Here is a 13874-nt window from a genome sequence, read left to right on the forward strand (position 1 = left end):
GGAGGGAGGACAAAGGCCTGAATGCTACCACACATCGCTGCTGACTGACCTCTTCGCCCACCCATCAGTACCCCCCTTCTGTCTGTCCCTAGGGAATCTTCTAAGTGTCTCAGAGAATTTCTGCATGTTGCCGAGTGTTGTTCCTAACCGTGCACTTGGCCTCAACCATTAGCCCTTAGCTGAGATAAGAAGGCTTAAAACCAGGCCATAATCCATAATCCACTCCTTATCAAAGCAAGCAGCTCTCCCACTTTCTCTCTCCTTCACGACACAACTTAAAATGAGGCAGAGGTTGCATCCGACTGCTGAGGAGAAAGCCCTCCAGTCGAACCGCGGGTTAGAATGGAGGGCTCTTAAAGGGGAACGCTGTTTTTTTTCCACATTGGCCCTTGATTTTATGTTATTACACCATGTCCTACTCACCCATATGGGTTTTGTGTCATTTGGAGCTGTTCTGAAGATATTCCATTAGGTTATATCCAGGTAACGTCTTCCTACGGGCAAACGACTTGAAGGCACAAACTAAACTGTTCATAATTTATCATTTATGGTATGCCAGCATTAATAATATGAAGGCAAATCACTGTCCTCCAGACATCCGCGGTTATATTTCCTATATTTATATATTTTTTAAATAAAGCGGAGTGTGTATGACGTCATCCATGGGCCGGACTGGAGTTGTGACAGGCAGCCCGGGCCACAGGCGGCTACGCTCTACCCCTTCTATTCATTCAGCTAGCTAATCTGAATCGTTCAATTCCATTTCGAGAGCGAGATCATCTGTGGTAGTAGCGCTAGACATCTTCCAGGCATGTGAGTAAAACCAGCAGCAGTTCAGCAGACAGGATGAATAAACGGTAGCCGGCGCTCGCAGATGATGTCATACACACTCCGCTTTGTTTAAAAAAATATAAATATAAAAATAGAACCGCGGATGTCTGGGGGACAGTGATTCGCCTACATGTTATGAATGCTGGCGTACCATAAAGAATAAATTATGAACAGTTTAGTTTGTGCCTTCAAGTCGTTTGCCCATAGGAGGACGTTACTTGGATATAAATATAATATAAAACTCATATGGGTGAGTAGAACATGATGTAATAACGTAAAATCAAGGGCCCAATGTAAAAAAACCCGGTGTTCCCTTTAACTCCAAGACTAGGGAGAGACTTATCCAAAGACAGAAAGGTAGGAGGCCTATGGAGCACAGCTGCCGTTGTTGCCATCACCTCACTGTCCCAGCAGCAGCTGGCATTGTTTAATGTGTGTAGTCAGTGGGTTGGTGGAGCTACACTCATAAACCTGCCAGCTATGTCACAGACACATATGTCACGTGTATACTGACACATAAGAGCTCCAAGCCAGCAACCTAATCCACTGATGCCCAAAAAGTCCATCTGGATGCACTGTATGTAGATTGTGCTTTGAGGAAACCTGAACAATGAGAAGCTTTGAACACTCCAGTAAGCAGCAGAGAAAAAGGGCAAAAGAAACAAAGAAAGAGCAACTAAACATGATGCAATTAATGTCGGTAAGTGTGGCTTTTAAGCATGATTTTACCTGGCGTCCCTCGTTCCTCCACAGGCCGTTGCTCGTCTTTGTCGGAGCTATGGTTACGACAGGTGGAGTGTTTGGCACACTGTGACCCACTGGGGGAACCAGCACAGGTCCTGGACCAAGAGGACCCCTCTTGGGTGTACTGACTGGAGAGCTGTGGTTGGTGGCAGGAGATGAGACTGGAGACGATTCGCTGCTGATGGATGACGCAGCTGGGGACAAAAAAAAACAAAACAAAACAAAATGAATAACGTCAAAGATATTAGATGCAGACATGTTTCTAGAAAAGAAAAGGTAGATTGAACAAATTACACCCAAGCACATATTGTTTCTCATAAAATATCCATAATAATATCACTTGAATCTCTTCATGTTCAGTCAAGTTATAATAGCTCAAAGGACAAAAGTTAATGGGATAAATGGAAATCAAGGAGTGTGTAATTATGAACTGAAAATAGTTTATTAAAATAGAAATCTAAAAAGTGAGATTTGCAAATATATTCAGCTCAATAGTGCAAGCACATTTCAATGCAATTACAGCAAGGAGGGATTGGAGTATGTTGTATGTCTGCAAATTGTGAGACAGAAATGAATGAAGTTCTTTGAGAAAAAAAGGCTCAATCACATTGGTTAGAGAGCATTTGTTAACAGAAATGCTTAAGTATCAGAACAAATATGGGTTTTATGTCTGACTTCACAGTTCTACAACATAAATACACTTTGAATCAAATCAATCCATTTTAGCTCCAGATTTATTTTGAATTTAAATTGCAAACTATGTGATACATTTACATGTAAAGTAGTTGATATACATAATTAGATATATTTATAAACACACATACAAACTCTCGCTACATACACTTTCTACACCAGTACTTCCTTTTGATTGCATACAAAGGAATTTATTATGATGCCCTGTTGACATATTTTATTGCTGCGTTTTACACTTTGGTTTAATCTTTTGTAAACTAACAGGAAAAGTCCAAGAAGAAGATTTAAAACAGCGCAAAATTATTTGACACCAAGAAGGATGGGACACGAAAAACACTTGAAATCTAATATGAACATTGGAGCTTATAGAAGAAGCAGCATGTCTGCTGATCACCCGGATCAAAATATATATATTTTCAGGCTAAACGGACCAATTAAACACTATCAGGGTGAATACCTGGGATATATTGGCTCATTTTTAGCATCAACATATGGTTTAAGGAGTTTTTGGTATATGCATAACATATAATATACGATCTATAGACATTTTGTCAGAGGCAGCAATGTTACTAAGTAGCTCAGAGTATATCCGTGGCTTAAAATAACAATAGTGAAAGAAGCTGATCTTTTTGTGAAAAACTACATTGCTAAAGCTACTATAAGCCAGTCTTATTAAACATCAACTTTGAGGTGGTCACAAGGAGGATGTCCATCACACAGGAGCCCCAACATGAATTAGCAAAAAAGAAGATAGCTAAAGGTAATGGAGAAGGGATGATACAGCATTTAGAGGAATGGAGGGACTTTCAGAAAGCGACTACATCATAAGAGAAAGGGGTCAGGGAAAGAAGAGAGGATTGAACAAGGTCAGCAAGCTTATTCCAATGAAGAGAGATCCAACAGAAAAGGCTGAGAACAGGAAAAGCATGAAGACAGAAGAGAAAGAACCATCACAGATACAGCTATGGTGACCTCTAGAGAAAGATTAACAATGAGTAGTAAATCATGTTTTTTGTGAGGAAAATATGACAAAATTTAGCTCGAAAGTTACCCTCAGAAGTTTGATAATTTACTCCTTTAGGCCATATTTTATTAAACAGAAAGATATATTAAGCAGGGAAGCAAAGCAGGGATAAAAGTCTGGAGACAAAAGAAGGTCACCTAAGATGACAGCTGATAAGGGAGAGAGTGACAACAAATTAAAGTAGCATATTGATCTCAGGTGTTTGAGTAGGACAATCGATGTAAGGCCTGTCAGGCTTGTAAGGAATTCCCCGACCTTAAAGTGTATAAGGGGGAAATTCACATTTATCAAATTTCCCATGAACTCTTGAAAGATGTCATCACCCAGAAATCGGACTTTTTAATGTCCTAATTTGTGTGTTGGTCTTCAGTTTAAACCTGCTGGACAATCGGAGAGTGAATAGGTGAGCTATATATATATATATATACATACACGTGTGTGTGTGTGTACTTTCAAGCCATGCTAGGGGGTAGGGGGGGCATGGGATCAGAGATTGCATGAATGATTGAAGACTAAATTTGACTTTTGAAAACACAATACCAAAAACTGCCAGAAGATGGCAAAGGTGCATTTATACCTACCACTTGCATGTACCACATTTCTTTAGATATCCATTTTTGCTGCTAAGCGTTCTTGGAGCACAGAGTGCAGAAGCAAGAAGCAAGCGCCTGGTTCACCTAACTTCCTGCACCAGCTGCTAAATGGCTTGTCATCTCACCCTGTCTCCTCCAGCCATGCCCATCGCCATTTATTTTAGAGACCTTTATCTATGGTCATGACATCTTCTCTGGAGTTCATGAACTGCATTGTGCCAACTCCATGCAACTCTGTTCACTCTATCGTCATTCTCTCTAAACACAAAGTTAAATTTATTTATTTTTTGACCTTTTACACGTCTATACCAAGCTCTAAACTTTGTAATGCTCTCTGTTCATAAATGTTCTCTTAAAAACCTCTGATATCTTCACAGAATGGCTGCATCTACGCAAAGATCAAATTACACACTGTGGGGCTCTATTCATTAATTAGATGAGCGCTGAAGCCAGCTGGAATGTGTATACATGTCACAATGTAGAGATTTTCATTTGGAAAACAAAAAAAAACAATTATCCATTTTCTTCTCCTTAACACATATGTGGTAGTTTGTGTGTTTGACATAAAACCTTGTATTGAAGCTTTTGGTTGTAATTTGACCTAAGTTAGCTAAGTTTAATGGTATTATTTTGCAAGGTACTTTGCATGGATGCATAGCTGAGGTTATTACAGAGGCATTGATCAGGATTTACAGGAGATAAAACTATAAGAACCTTCTGCTTGAATGTGGAGCTTAGAGGCACATACGTCGCCCCCCCCTCCCATCTTGTTCTCTATACATATACAAGCACAGCAGGTGGTGAAATGCTAGTCCAATGAGCTCCTCTGCTGTGATGTAGCCGTGCCACATTAACAAAGCCCTCCAGGGAAACCCTGTAGCGCGGGGTCACAGACTGGTCAGATGCCTCACTTTCAACACATCTCCCTTTCTCTCTCTCTCTGGCTACTACAGCTCTAGTATGTTGTCCCCACTTTTACATGCTTTTGTTCAAACTTTATCCTGGAAACCAAAACCACCTTAACCTCTGGTAACTTTTTAACTGAATGTTGCTCACAACCCCCTTCTCTTTTTACTGCATTTCTATCCTTCTGTCTTAAGTGAAGTTCCCATCTTCCAGCTGTTTTTCTTTTCTTTAACTGATAATGTTATCTTTGTTCTCATAAAAGCCCCCCTCCCCTTCATGATGGCATAATATGCAGCAGTATATCACCTACTCTCAAATTAAGTACAGCATTGCCAGTCAAACTGGGTCACAACCGTCTTGGTGCAATGGTGATGCCAAAAGGACGATGAGAGACGAGTGCTTTGGTGAGCCAGTAGCACGATTTTGTGTAACAGCGCACTTTTACTTTACATCTATAACCAAGAGAAACCCCAGGCCAGTTCCAGGTCTGCCTCCTATCCAAATTTCTTCCCTGCTTTGGTTTCTATGGCAACATAACCATAATATCAGACAACTTCAGCTCACGGTAGTTGGTGTTAAGACACAGGAGGATTTTACGCTCCTTATTCACAATAAAAGCACTACATATTAGAATGGATTCATGATGGCATCGAGGGCCGTTTAAAAAAAAAAAAAATTAAAATGTCTTTGCAGTAGTGGCTGGGTGGCGAGACTGGCAGAGGACAACATGAAAAAAAAAAAAGTGTAATGAAGAAATGCTGGTGACGTGCGAAAAGACAAGAAAAAGGAAAATTATAAGAGACGGGAAGAGATTAGAAAAAAGAAGAGTGAGATAAGAGATAGAGCAGAGAGGAAAGAAGAGATAAGGGGTGCAGATGGGTGAGTGGTAGACGGGTGGGGTGGGGGCAGTCATATCTCGTCTGCACAATAGCAATTAGTGGCCTAATCCCCCCGCCTCACCTCGGAGAGCCATTACTCTCCCCTACAAGACTAGGCCAATCAATAGCAGCCCACTCAGCCTGGGGAACAGAACCACACTTAATACAGCTGTAGTGTCACAGCCTATTCAATCATCACACACACATGCACACTCGCAGCATGCATACACAGGGATGGAGAAGCAAATAAAGCTGGAGGGGAGGGGGGGTCTGAGAGAGGTAATGGTGGTGGTGGGGTGATCACAGTGATACTCTACTGCTAAGCAACAGAGCTGCACTACATCTACCCTCACCTCCCCCTGGCGCCCCCTCCATCTCCTTCTCTTCATCGTTGAGGCAGCACAGACCAAAGAAGAGGCAGGACAGACTAAATAATTAAGAGCAGGAAGGGAAGCAGGTAAGGGAAGGCTGGAAATAAAAGAGACAAGAGCTTTCAACCAACAGCCTAATTCTCTTCTTGCAGCTTGGAGGATCTGCGTACACTTCAAAGCATCCTCCCTTCATGGGCGCACATATCATGAATGCGAAGAACCAAAACACAAACCAAGAGCTATTATTCTTTTTATCGTTTCCACCTCCTCCTTTTTAACAGAACCTCTTCATACTTCCCACTTCAATTTCCTTCTGTTTGAATTAAAAGCCTGCCAACCAGACACAGCTATATCAGATTTTTGTTACACCCGTTACATGACATCATTTAAAATGAACGTCTTGCCAAACATAGCCATACTTTTCAAATGGTCACATCTTGTTTTTTTTTTTAATTGTTTCATTTAGTTTTACCTTATCGTGAAGTGAAAGGGAATAAAAGGGGTTTCAAATATTTCATCAATTAAAAAACTTTTCATGTTTCTTGCTGCTTTATTAACATCAGACAGCGTAAATTGATTTAAATAAAAGGCAAAAATCTAATATTGCTGCAATTACAGCTGCAAGAGTACATCTCTACCAGCTCTGTACATCTATTGGCTGAAATTGTTGCCCATTTCTCTTTCCAAAATCGATCAAGCTCAGTCAGATGGAGATCATCTCCGAACCCCCATGTTCCAGTCTCACAAAACCTTTTTTTCATTTGGTTTATGTTTATGCATTTCGCATAAGCTTTTATCCAAAACGACTTACAAAGTAGGCGTTGGCGTGAAGGGTCTTGACTAAGGACCCACACTGGCAGCTCAATCCCAGCGGGGATTCGAACCCAGGGCCTCCTTTGTGCACGTCGGGTGACTTACCACTTTTAGCTAGCCATTTTAGATCTTGCTTTGGAAGCAAGATGAGTTGTGAGATTTGTAAATTCACAAACCCCCTCTAGTGTTCATTGTCGTTGCTGTTTATCTGAATAAGGCACTTCTTGCCCAGCCAACCAAGTTTATCCATTCTGATCCTTTGTCTTATGGTTTTGTGAAGAGACTAAAATTAAAATCAACATACATGAAACTTTAGAAACATTTTAAAAAGCGTCGCTTTACTCTGTGATGGCAAATGGCTGCTAATCTATAGTTTATAACATCAGAGAAAATTAAAACGCATTGATGTTTATGGTTAAATATGTAATTTGAAAAAGTTAAAGTGGTATAAAGACTATTTCTATAGCTTTTAACCTTTCTTTCACTTCTCATGCTTCCTCGAGTCATTATCGACCTTTTAAGATTTCTTTGTAGACAATTATTGGCTGTCCTCTCCCCAGTGCCTCTCCCTCTCATCCCACTATCATGTGATAGGACAGAAATCCTGCATGCAAGGCATGTGACTGGCATCAGCATGGTCTCATCACTGCCATATGCTCCTCCCCTTCTATCTATAGGGGAAAGATGGCCACACACAAAACAGGCCTGCAGGGAGCTGGAAGATGAGGAACGAAGCGAACACTTTGATCCTCAGAGTCGAGGGCAGCCTCATCAGCTCTCAACCTGCTCTTCATTAATAGCAATGATTGTTGCTTCCTTCATATGTTCATAAGTTGGGGTGTGTGTGGCGTAAGGATGGGGGAGGTGTGAGGGGGAGGAAGTGTCGTAAGGAAAGAGGAACAAAAGAGATAAATAGCAGAAGCATGTCTCTGTACCTCAGCCTATATGATTAATGTGAAGGTCCTTTCCTCATCGCCTCCTCCATTACCAGTCCCCATTCTCTCTGAGTGCCTCCACACTTGATTGCTCAAGCTGATCCTCATGCACACACACAACCAGAGAGCAGAAGCAATAAACAAACTAAGCAAAATGTGGTCAGAGGCTGTGGCCAAGTGCCCCCGCCTGGCCAGTACATTTCACATTAACCAGTGACCTTATGCGAAATAAAAAAAAAAGCTACAGAGTCTTTAGTCGTTCCTTTCAATCACACATACTCTGCTGTCCCTTCATAGGATTCTAGGAGGAAATGCACAAACCCCTCCAGTCCATCGCCACAACCACCGTCACCTCTTTCCAACCAGCCGAGCAGGCGTTGGTCTCGTCCTGCCAAGAAGCGGCCGCTCTCCTCAAACCTCTCCGCCAACATCCCCTCCTCACCCCCTTCTTCACACTCCTCCCTCCCAGCATGCATTACAACAACATCAGCACTTAATTAAACAGTCCATTTCACACCTGGTGTGCATAGCGGTGCCCAGCCAGCCCTGCATCCATATGCCACCCCAACCAGCACAAGCCTCAACACGTGCACTCTTAGCACACAAACACAGGCAAAGATGGACGCAGACACTGCACACACCTGCTACTACAGTCTTGGACATGCACTGACAACACAACACAAAGCCTGTAATCTGCATCACTGAGTTGGGGGGGATGGGACAGTATGCACACACACACACACACAGACAATATGCGTGTTGCTGTGCCAGGGAGAGAAAGGAAGACGGTACAAGATGGCGGTTGGAAATAAGAGGAGGAGTGCCTTCTGCTGACTGTACAAACTGTACATCCAGCTAAATAATGCCCCGTTTGTGATCATACTCTTAAGAAGTGGGCATAGAAAGATGGATGAAGGTAAAGGAAGTTGGCTTGTTTGTGGGTCTTTCAGGCACAGTAATAGCCTAAAGGACTTCACACACACAAAACGGACACACTGAGCACAGCGAGGCTGTGCAAGCTCCAGGCAGGCTCCAGATGGAGAGGTCAGCGACACACTGCCCCGCTGTCCCAGCATTCTCTGGGCTCCCAGAAACAAGGGAAGCCTCTGGCCACACACATGCACCTAATAACACACACACACACACATTGACTTTATAATAGACACTCCTGGTTTTCACAAATCTACTAATTACTTCCTAATCCTTTTATCTATCCAGTTCAGTTCATTCCATCTAATCTAAATACCTTTATTCTCCCTCACTTCATTTTCTCTCCTGCTGTAAAACTCTTGTCATGTTTGTGTGTCTCCACAGAGTGGAGAAGAAACAACTGAGATGATTAAACCCAGATCGTCTTAATTAATCAGATATCAGGAGGTCTGATTTTCCGCGGCGGCGTGCTGGCTGCGTCTGTGCCGGTTTGCTTACACATGTGAGCGTACGCTGAATGAGAGTGTCCTTTATGCTGCTCCGATACTCATTATCCATCACCTCCCCTCTTCAGCACAGCTCTCAATACACAAAGCTATTCATTATGCTCGCCTCAGACAAGTGACGAAGTATGTGCCTGTGTGCATGAAGGCATGGGTGTGTGGGTGTGTATACAAACAGCAGCCGTGATCCGGGGTCTTAAATCAGTTCAGCGGCTGGTCGCTGTGATACCGGTGCTTAAACTAAACTAATTCCTTAAAGCCTTAGAACGTGAGTCATGACATCTCTCATACATATATTGCCCCTGAAAGCATACACCACACAGGGTGGGAAAGACAAGAGAAGGCTGAGTCAAAAGGTAATGAAAGAACAGCAGGCTGCAGCATGTAAAGAAATCACAAGGCTTATACCACTGCAAAGACAACTGTTTATACATGTGGGGGTGTTTGGGTGTGCGTTGGTTATAAATACAGACTCTGTAGACAGAAAATGACTTCAGCTCAGGAGCCATATGACTGCCCACCCTGGAAACACAAAGCTTCCTACACAGGCAGTTGCACCTTGCTGCATCTCCAACAGCCGCCTCACTGACACCTCACTACCTACTCAACCAGGCTGTGCAGATCTCAGAGATAACAAAGGCAACGTGCTTTTAGTAAAAAAAAAAAGGTACATCTGCTCTCAGTACGACAAAGGGAAAAAAAGCAGCTCTTTCTTGTGCCGATTTTGAATTACCAATACTTTTGTGCACTTCTCACATACGGTAAAACTAAATATTAGAATGATCAGTTTTAGGGCAGATTTAATAGAAATGGGATGGAAATTTTTTTATAAAAAGAAAGGGGTTCTTTTTTAAAGTAAAAGGCAAGACTGAATTGGTGAGTAAAATTAGTGTTTGAGTGCCCAGAAAAGCGCCTTTGAAATAAAATGTATTATTATTATTAATCATAGTGTTTGACAGCAACAGTCGGAGCGATAGGCCTGACATATAAGGCTAAACCAGTGAGCAGAGATAATGGGCTGAAAGACTGTGTGAGGAAATTAAGAAGAAGCTGACTGACTGTATGGAGCTAATAAATCATCTGATGAGCTCTGGGCCCAAGGCTTTGGTATGTTGGGGAGAAAGGTGTCCAGGGAGAGCAGCAAACTGGAAGGAGTCCCTCTGATTAAGGTGCAGAAACAAAGTGGTACTATGGCTGCTGTAGCCCCAGGGCCATTGGAGCAAAGACTTTCCTTTTTAAAAGGCATTCAAACATTTCCAGAAATTCTTTGATGTACAGCTCAAACTGTATTGAAATTATACCAGCTTAAGATCGGAGTCATTACTGATGTCATGAAAGAATTGTCAGCTTTGAATTCAACAAAACATTAAGATTTACTGTCATAACATCAGTAATTGTTTTTAGATTTTGGAAAAATTACCAGCTGCTGGTTGATAGACTGACACTAGTGAAAATTAGTACTTTATATGCATTACATGAATAGAGTCAAAACTATCAGACCTTTCAGTTTCTGACCAGCCCATTACAGATTGAAGCCAATAAAGGGAATATAGATCAGCTGTAGATCTTGGGTGGTTGATCAGTGGATCTATAATGGTGCGGACACACACAACATATCCAGCGACCAATTTGCAAATTATCCCTATGAAGAGATTCGGGACCACCTCGATGCAATAGGCACTATTTAGTGATTACAGCAATGCAACACCTGTAAAGGATGCAAAGCAATGCTTACTGAAGCTGGAAAAAATTGTGTGTTTTTCTGTGTTGGGTAAAAAAGTGCTTTAAAAACTGCCTGTGGCTGGAATTTCAGGGTTAAGAAGCAGAAAGTTTTCCAACCGAAGTGGAAAATGTAAAAAAAAATAGTATTGACCAAGGAGATTTAGTCAAAGTAGCTCCAGAGCAGGTCCTGCCCAGCTGCTGCAGAGGCTGTGGTGTCCTCTCCACCTGCCACCTGAACAATCGCTGTCCTCCTCTTATTTTTTATTTTTTAGCCGTTAGCTTCAATAGGTGGCATATCTCTGCCCCACTCTGTGCCCTCTCTTCCCTGGTGTCTTCCTGAGATTCACCACTGCCCTCCTTTATTGTGTCACATTTATTTCAAAACTGTTTATCTACCACTGCACAACAAAATCAAAAGCTCCTCCCAGGGGCGCTCGGGGATCTCGCCGCACGCACGATTTTCTATCCAACGGTCACGCTCGAGGATGACTGCGCTCTCAAAAGCGTCTCTGTCCTCGGACTGATTTTCTCCTAGCACGAAGGAATATGCGTTTTGACAGGTTGGGCGGAGACAAACCTCTTCTGTAAGCCTCCGCCTGTTTGGGACTTGCAGACATGATCACACGGGAAGTAGTGTCAGGAAGCCTTTGACTGACAGCTCGTCATCCATAAGTGAAGACTACGGCTGGAGGCGGGACAGTGGCGGAAGCTTCTCCAAGCACGCCTGGGAGGAGCAGGGGTACGCAGAGAGAAATTTTCTCCTCTCGAAGCGGCAGTATCTCACACATGTGTGATTCTGTTCTGTAGTGGTAGATAAACCGTGCACAGAAGTAGTTTAACGTACATGTGAGTATGTTTATTTTGCTCGTTAGCGTTTTAAAATGTGACGCCATACTCCTTCCTTAGCTCTGGAGCAGGGCATGGCTGGTCGCCTGGCGTACCCTATTCCGGGGTTCTTGCTCTGAACTCCTGCTGCTCCTGCCAGAGCTCAGGTGAAACGACAGCAGTCTCAATGCAGATTGCCAGCAATATGTCAGGGGAGTAACATCACGCAAATGTGGTGAATTTGGACTACAGATAGTGTGAACACACTATTGATCCTTGATCAGTGCTTTCTCTGGCATCTCTATTAAAAAAAAAAGACAAAAAACTGTATGATGGAAGATTTTGTTTTTTTTTTAAGATTACAGTTAGCCGAAGTGTCAAGAATTATGGGGACAGGTCGAACTGAGCATAGAGACTCTCACAGAGAGCATTAAATGAGTCAACTAGAGGGGTTCTTTACCATACTTCAGATTTCCAGGGACAGCTTTAAGTTCAATAGAGCAGACAGACCACATGATTCATGTTAAAAGTACTAACTAGATTAATGAGTTAAAATTTGAAGAAAAAAAGGAAATCAAATTTGGCAAAAAAAAAAAAAAAAAAAGTTTATAAATTCTCAATATTATGAAATTTTTCTTCCAAAACGAACTTCCAGTGTCAATCAGGAATCAATCCTAATCACACCAAGTTTTAGTTTTACCTCTAGGTTCTTCGGCCTGTTTTGCCAGTTTACGGAGGGCTGCGGCGAATCCGGAGTGGGCTGACTGGGCAGCTGGGCTTCCATTTGCTACGATGGAGCCGTTCAGAGGCGACGGGGTGAGGGGGCTGACCGTCGCCGTTGTACGGGTCGCCGTTGAGATCATTCCTAATGATGGTGACTTTGGCTCATGGCTCATGCCTAAAGAAGCAGACAAACACAAAGGAGGGTGGGAGGTATTAATTGTTTGCACAGCTAACAATAAAGAGATCCATAACTTTCCTACCCGAGTAAAAAAAAACAGCCACCTCTGCCTAAAAATGGCCTAAATGGAAATTAAAGCTAGAGGAACAATGCAAAGAAACAAGTGAGAAGTAAAAGACATTTGGCTGTTTCCTCGAAAACAGGCTAAGGCCGGGGAGATAGTGATGGTGGTTATCTGTGACAGCTGGAGACGATGGGGATTCAGGGCCGTACGTCTTACGGTCAGAGGTGGAAGGTCAGGAGGGCAGGTCACTCTTCCTTTTGTCAGGAAAGAAAAACCCTCAGAGGTATGCCCACATGGCCCCTGGTGGCCCCCGGTCACAATTTACACAGAAACTCTATTGAGCATTTGCCAATCATATAAGTGAAATCCAAACACATGAATGTAAGCAAATTCACATCCAGCAGAATAAATCTTTCTCTAAAATGAATTCAAGAAAAAAAGCTTGATTTGTAATACATTTTTATAGTGAAGAGGGAATAATCATTGGCCATTCTATGGTAACTATGAATAACTAGCAGCATGTAAAAGTTACATTATTTTCATGACCTTGAACGCGTGCTTGTGTGGACTCCATTTTGGTATGACTTTACCTTTACTGTTGTGAGGAAAAGTGCGTGTTTCTATTTGTCCACTGGCTACAAATCTCCCTTCCCTTCTGTGTGGAAGCAAAACCAAGTTGAAGCCTATTACTGCCACCTAAAGGGCTGGAGTGAGAAAGTCAACGTCTTAACTCTTGGTTTATGTAATTGGAGCAAAATTGAGAAGTTCTACGATTTGAAATCTGGTTTTAAAAATCTGATTATATTGCAAAAGCAATTACTTGCACAGCCCTAGTTTCCAGACCCTATGTTTTTTGCAAAAGGCTAATTTTTCATTTCCTTAGTTCTTTTTTTTAGCAGTTTAGACTTGCTTTTAGCATTTGTTTAATAGAAAATAGAAATCAGCTGATAATATTTTTTCATGCTAGAATCAAATATTCACTGATCAAAGTTGATTACAGCAGTTTGATTCAAATTTCTGTCTGTTTGGTGGATTAAAATAACATAGCCAAATGTGGCTGTGCGGCAACAAGTTGGGGAGGGGCATATTCTATAATGAGTGAGTGTTGGACTAGTGAGTTAGAGCAATGCGCTTGCGCTGT

At 42.2% G+C, this 13874-nt stretch overlaps 1 protein-coding gene across 7 annotated transcripts in view; it reads right to left on the reverse strand.

The window, feature by feature from the left end:
• Positions 1-13874, reverse strand: part of gse1 (Gse1 coiled-coil protein) — a 199624-nt gene that overhangs the window by 19272 nt on the left and 166478 nt on the right. For 6 of the 7 annotated variants that reach the window (XM_015374049.1, XM_015374067.1, XM_015374097.1 and 3 more), the window contains 2 exons: positions 12469-12666; positions 1561-1769 (listed from right to left, as the gene is read on the reverse strand). In XM_015374049.1, coding sequence (XP_015229535.1) covers positions 1561-1769; positions 12469-12666 — 407 coding nt within the window. The remainder of the gene's footprint in view (positions 1-1560; positions 1770-12468; positions 12667-13874) is intronic. The other variant, XM_015374059.1, reaches the window with a different exon arrangement.

The sequence above is a fragment of the Cyprinodon variegatus genome, unplaced genomic scaffold (genome assembly GCF_000732505.1).
Source record: "Cyprinodon variegatus isolate N-32 unplaced genomic scaffold, C_variegatus-1.0 Scaffold5, whole genome shotgun sequence".
Lineage (NCBI taxonomy): Eukaryota > Metazoa > Chordata > Actinopteri > Cyprinodontiformes > Cyprinodontidae > Cyprinodon > Cyprinodon variegatus.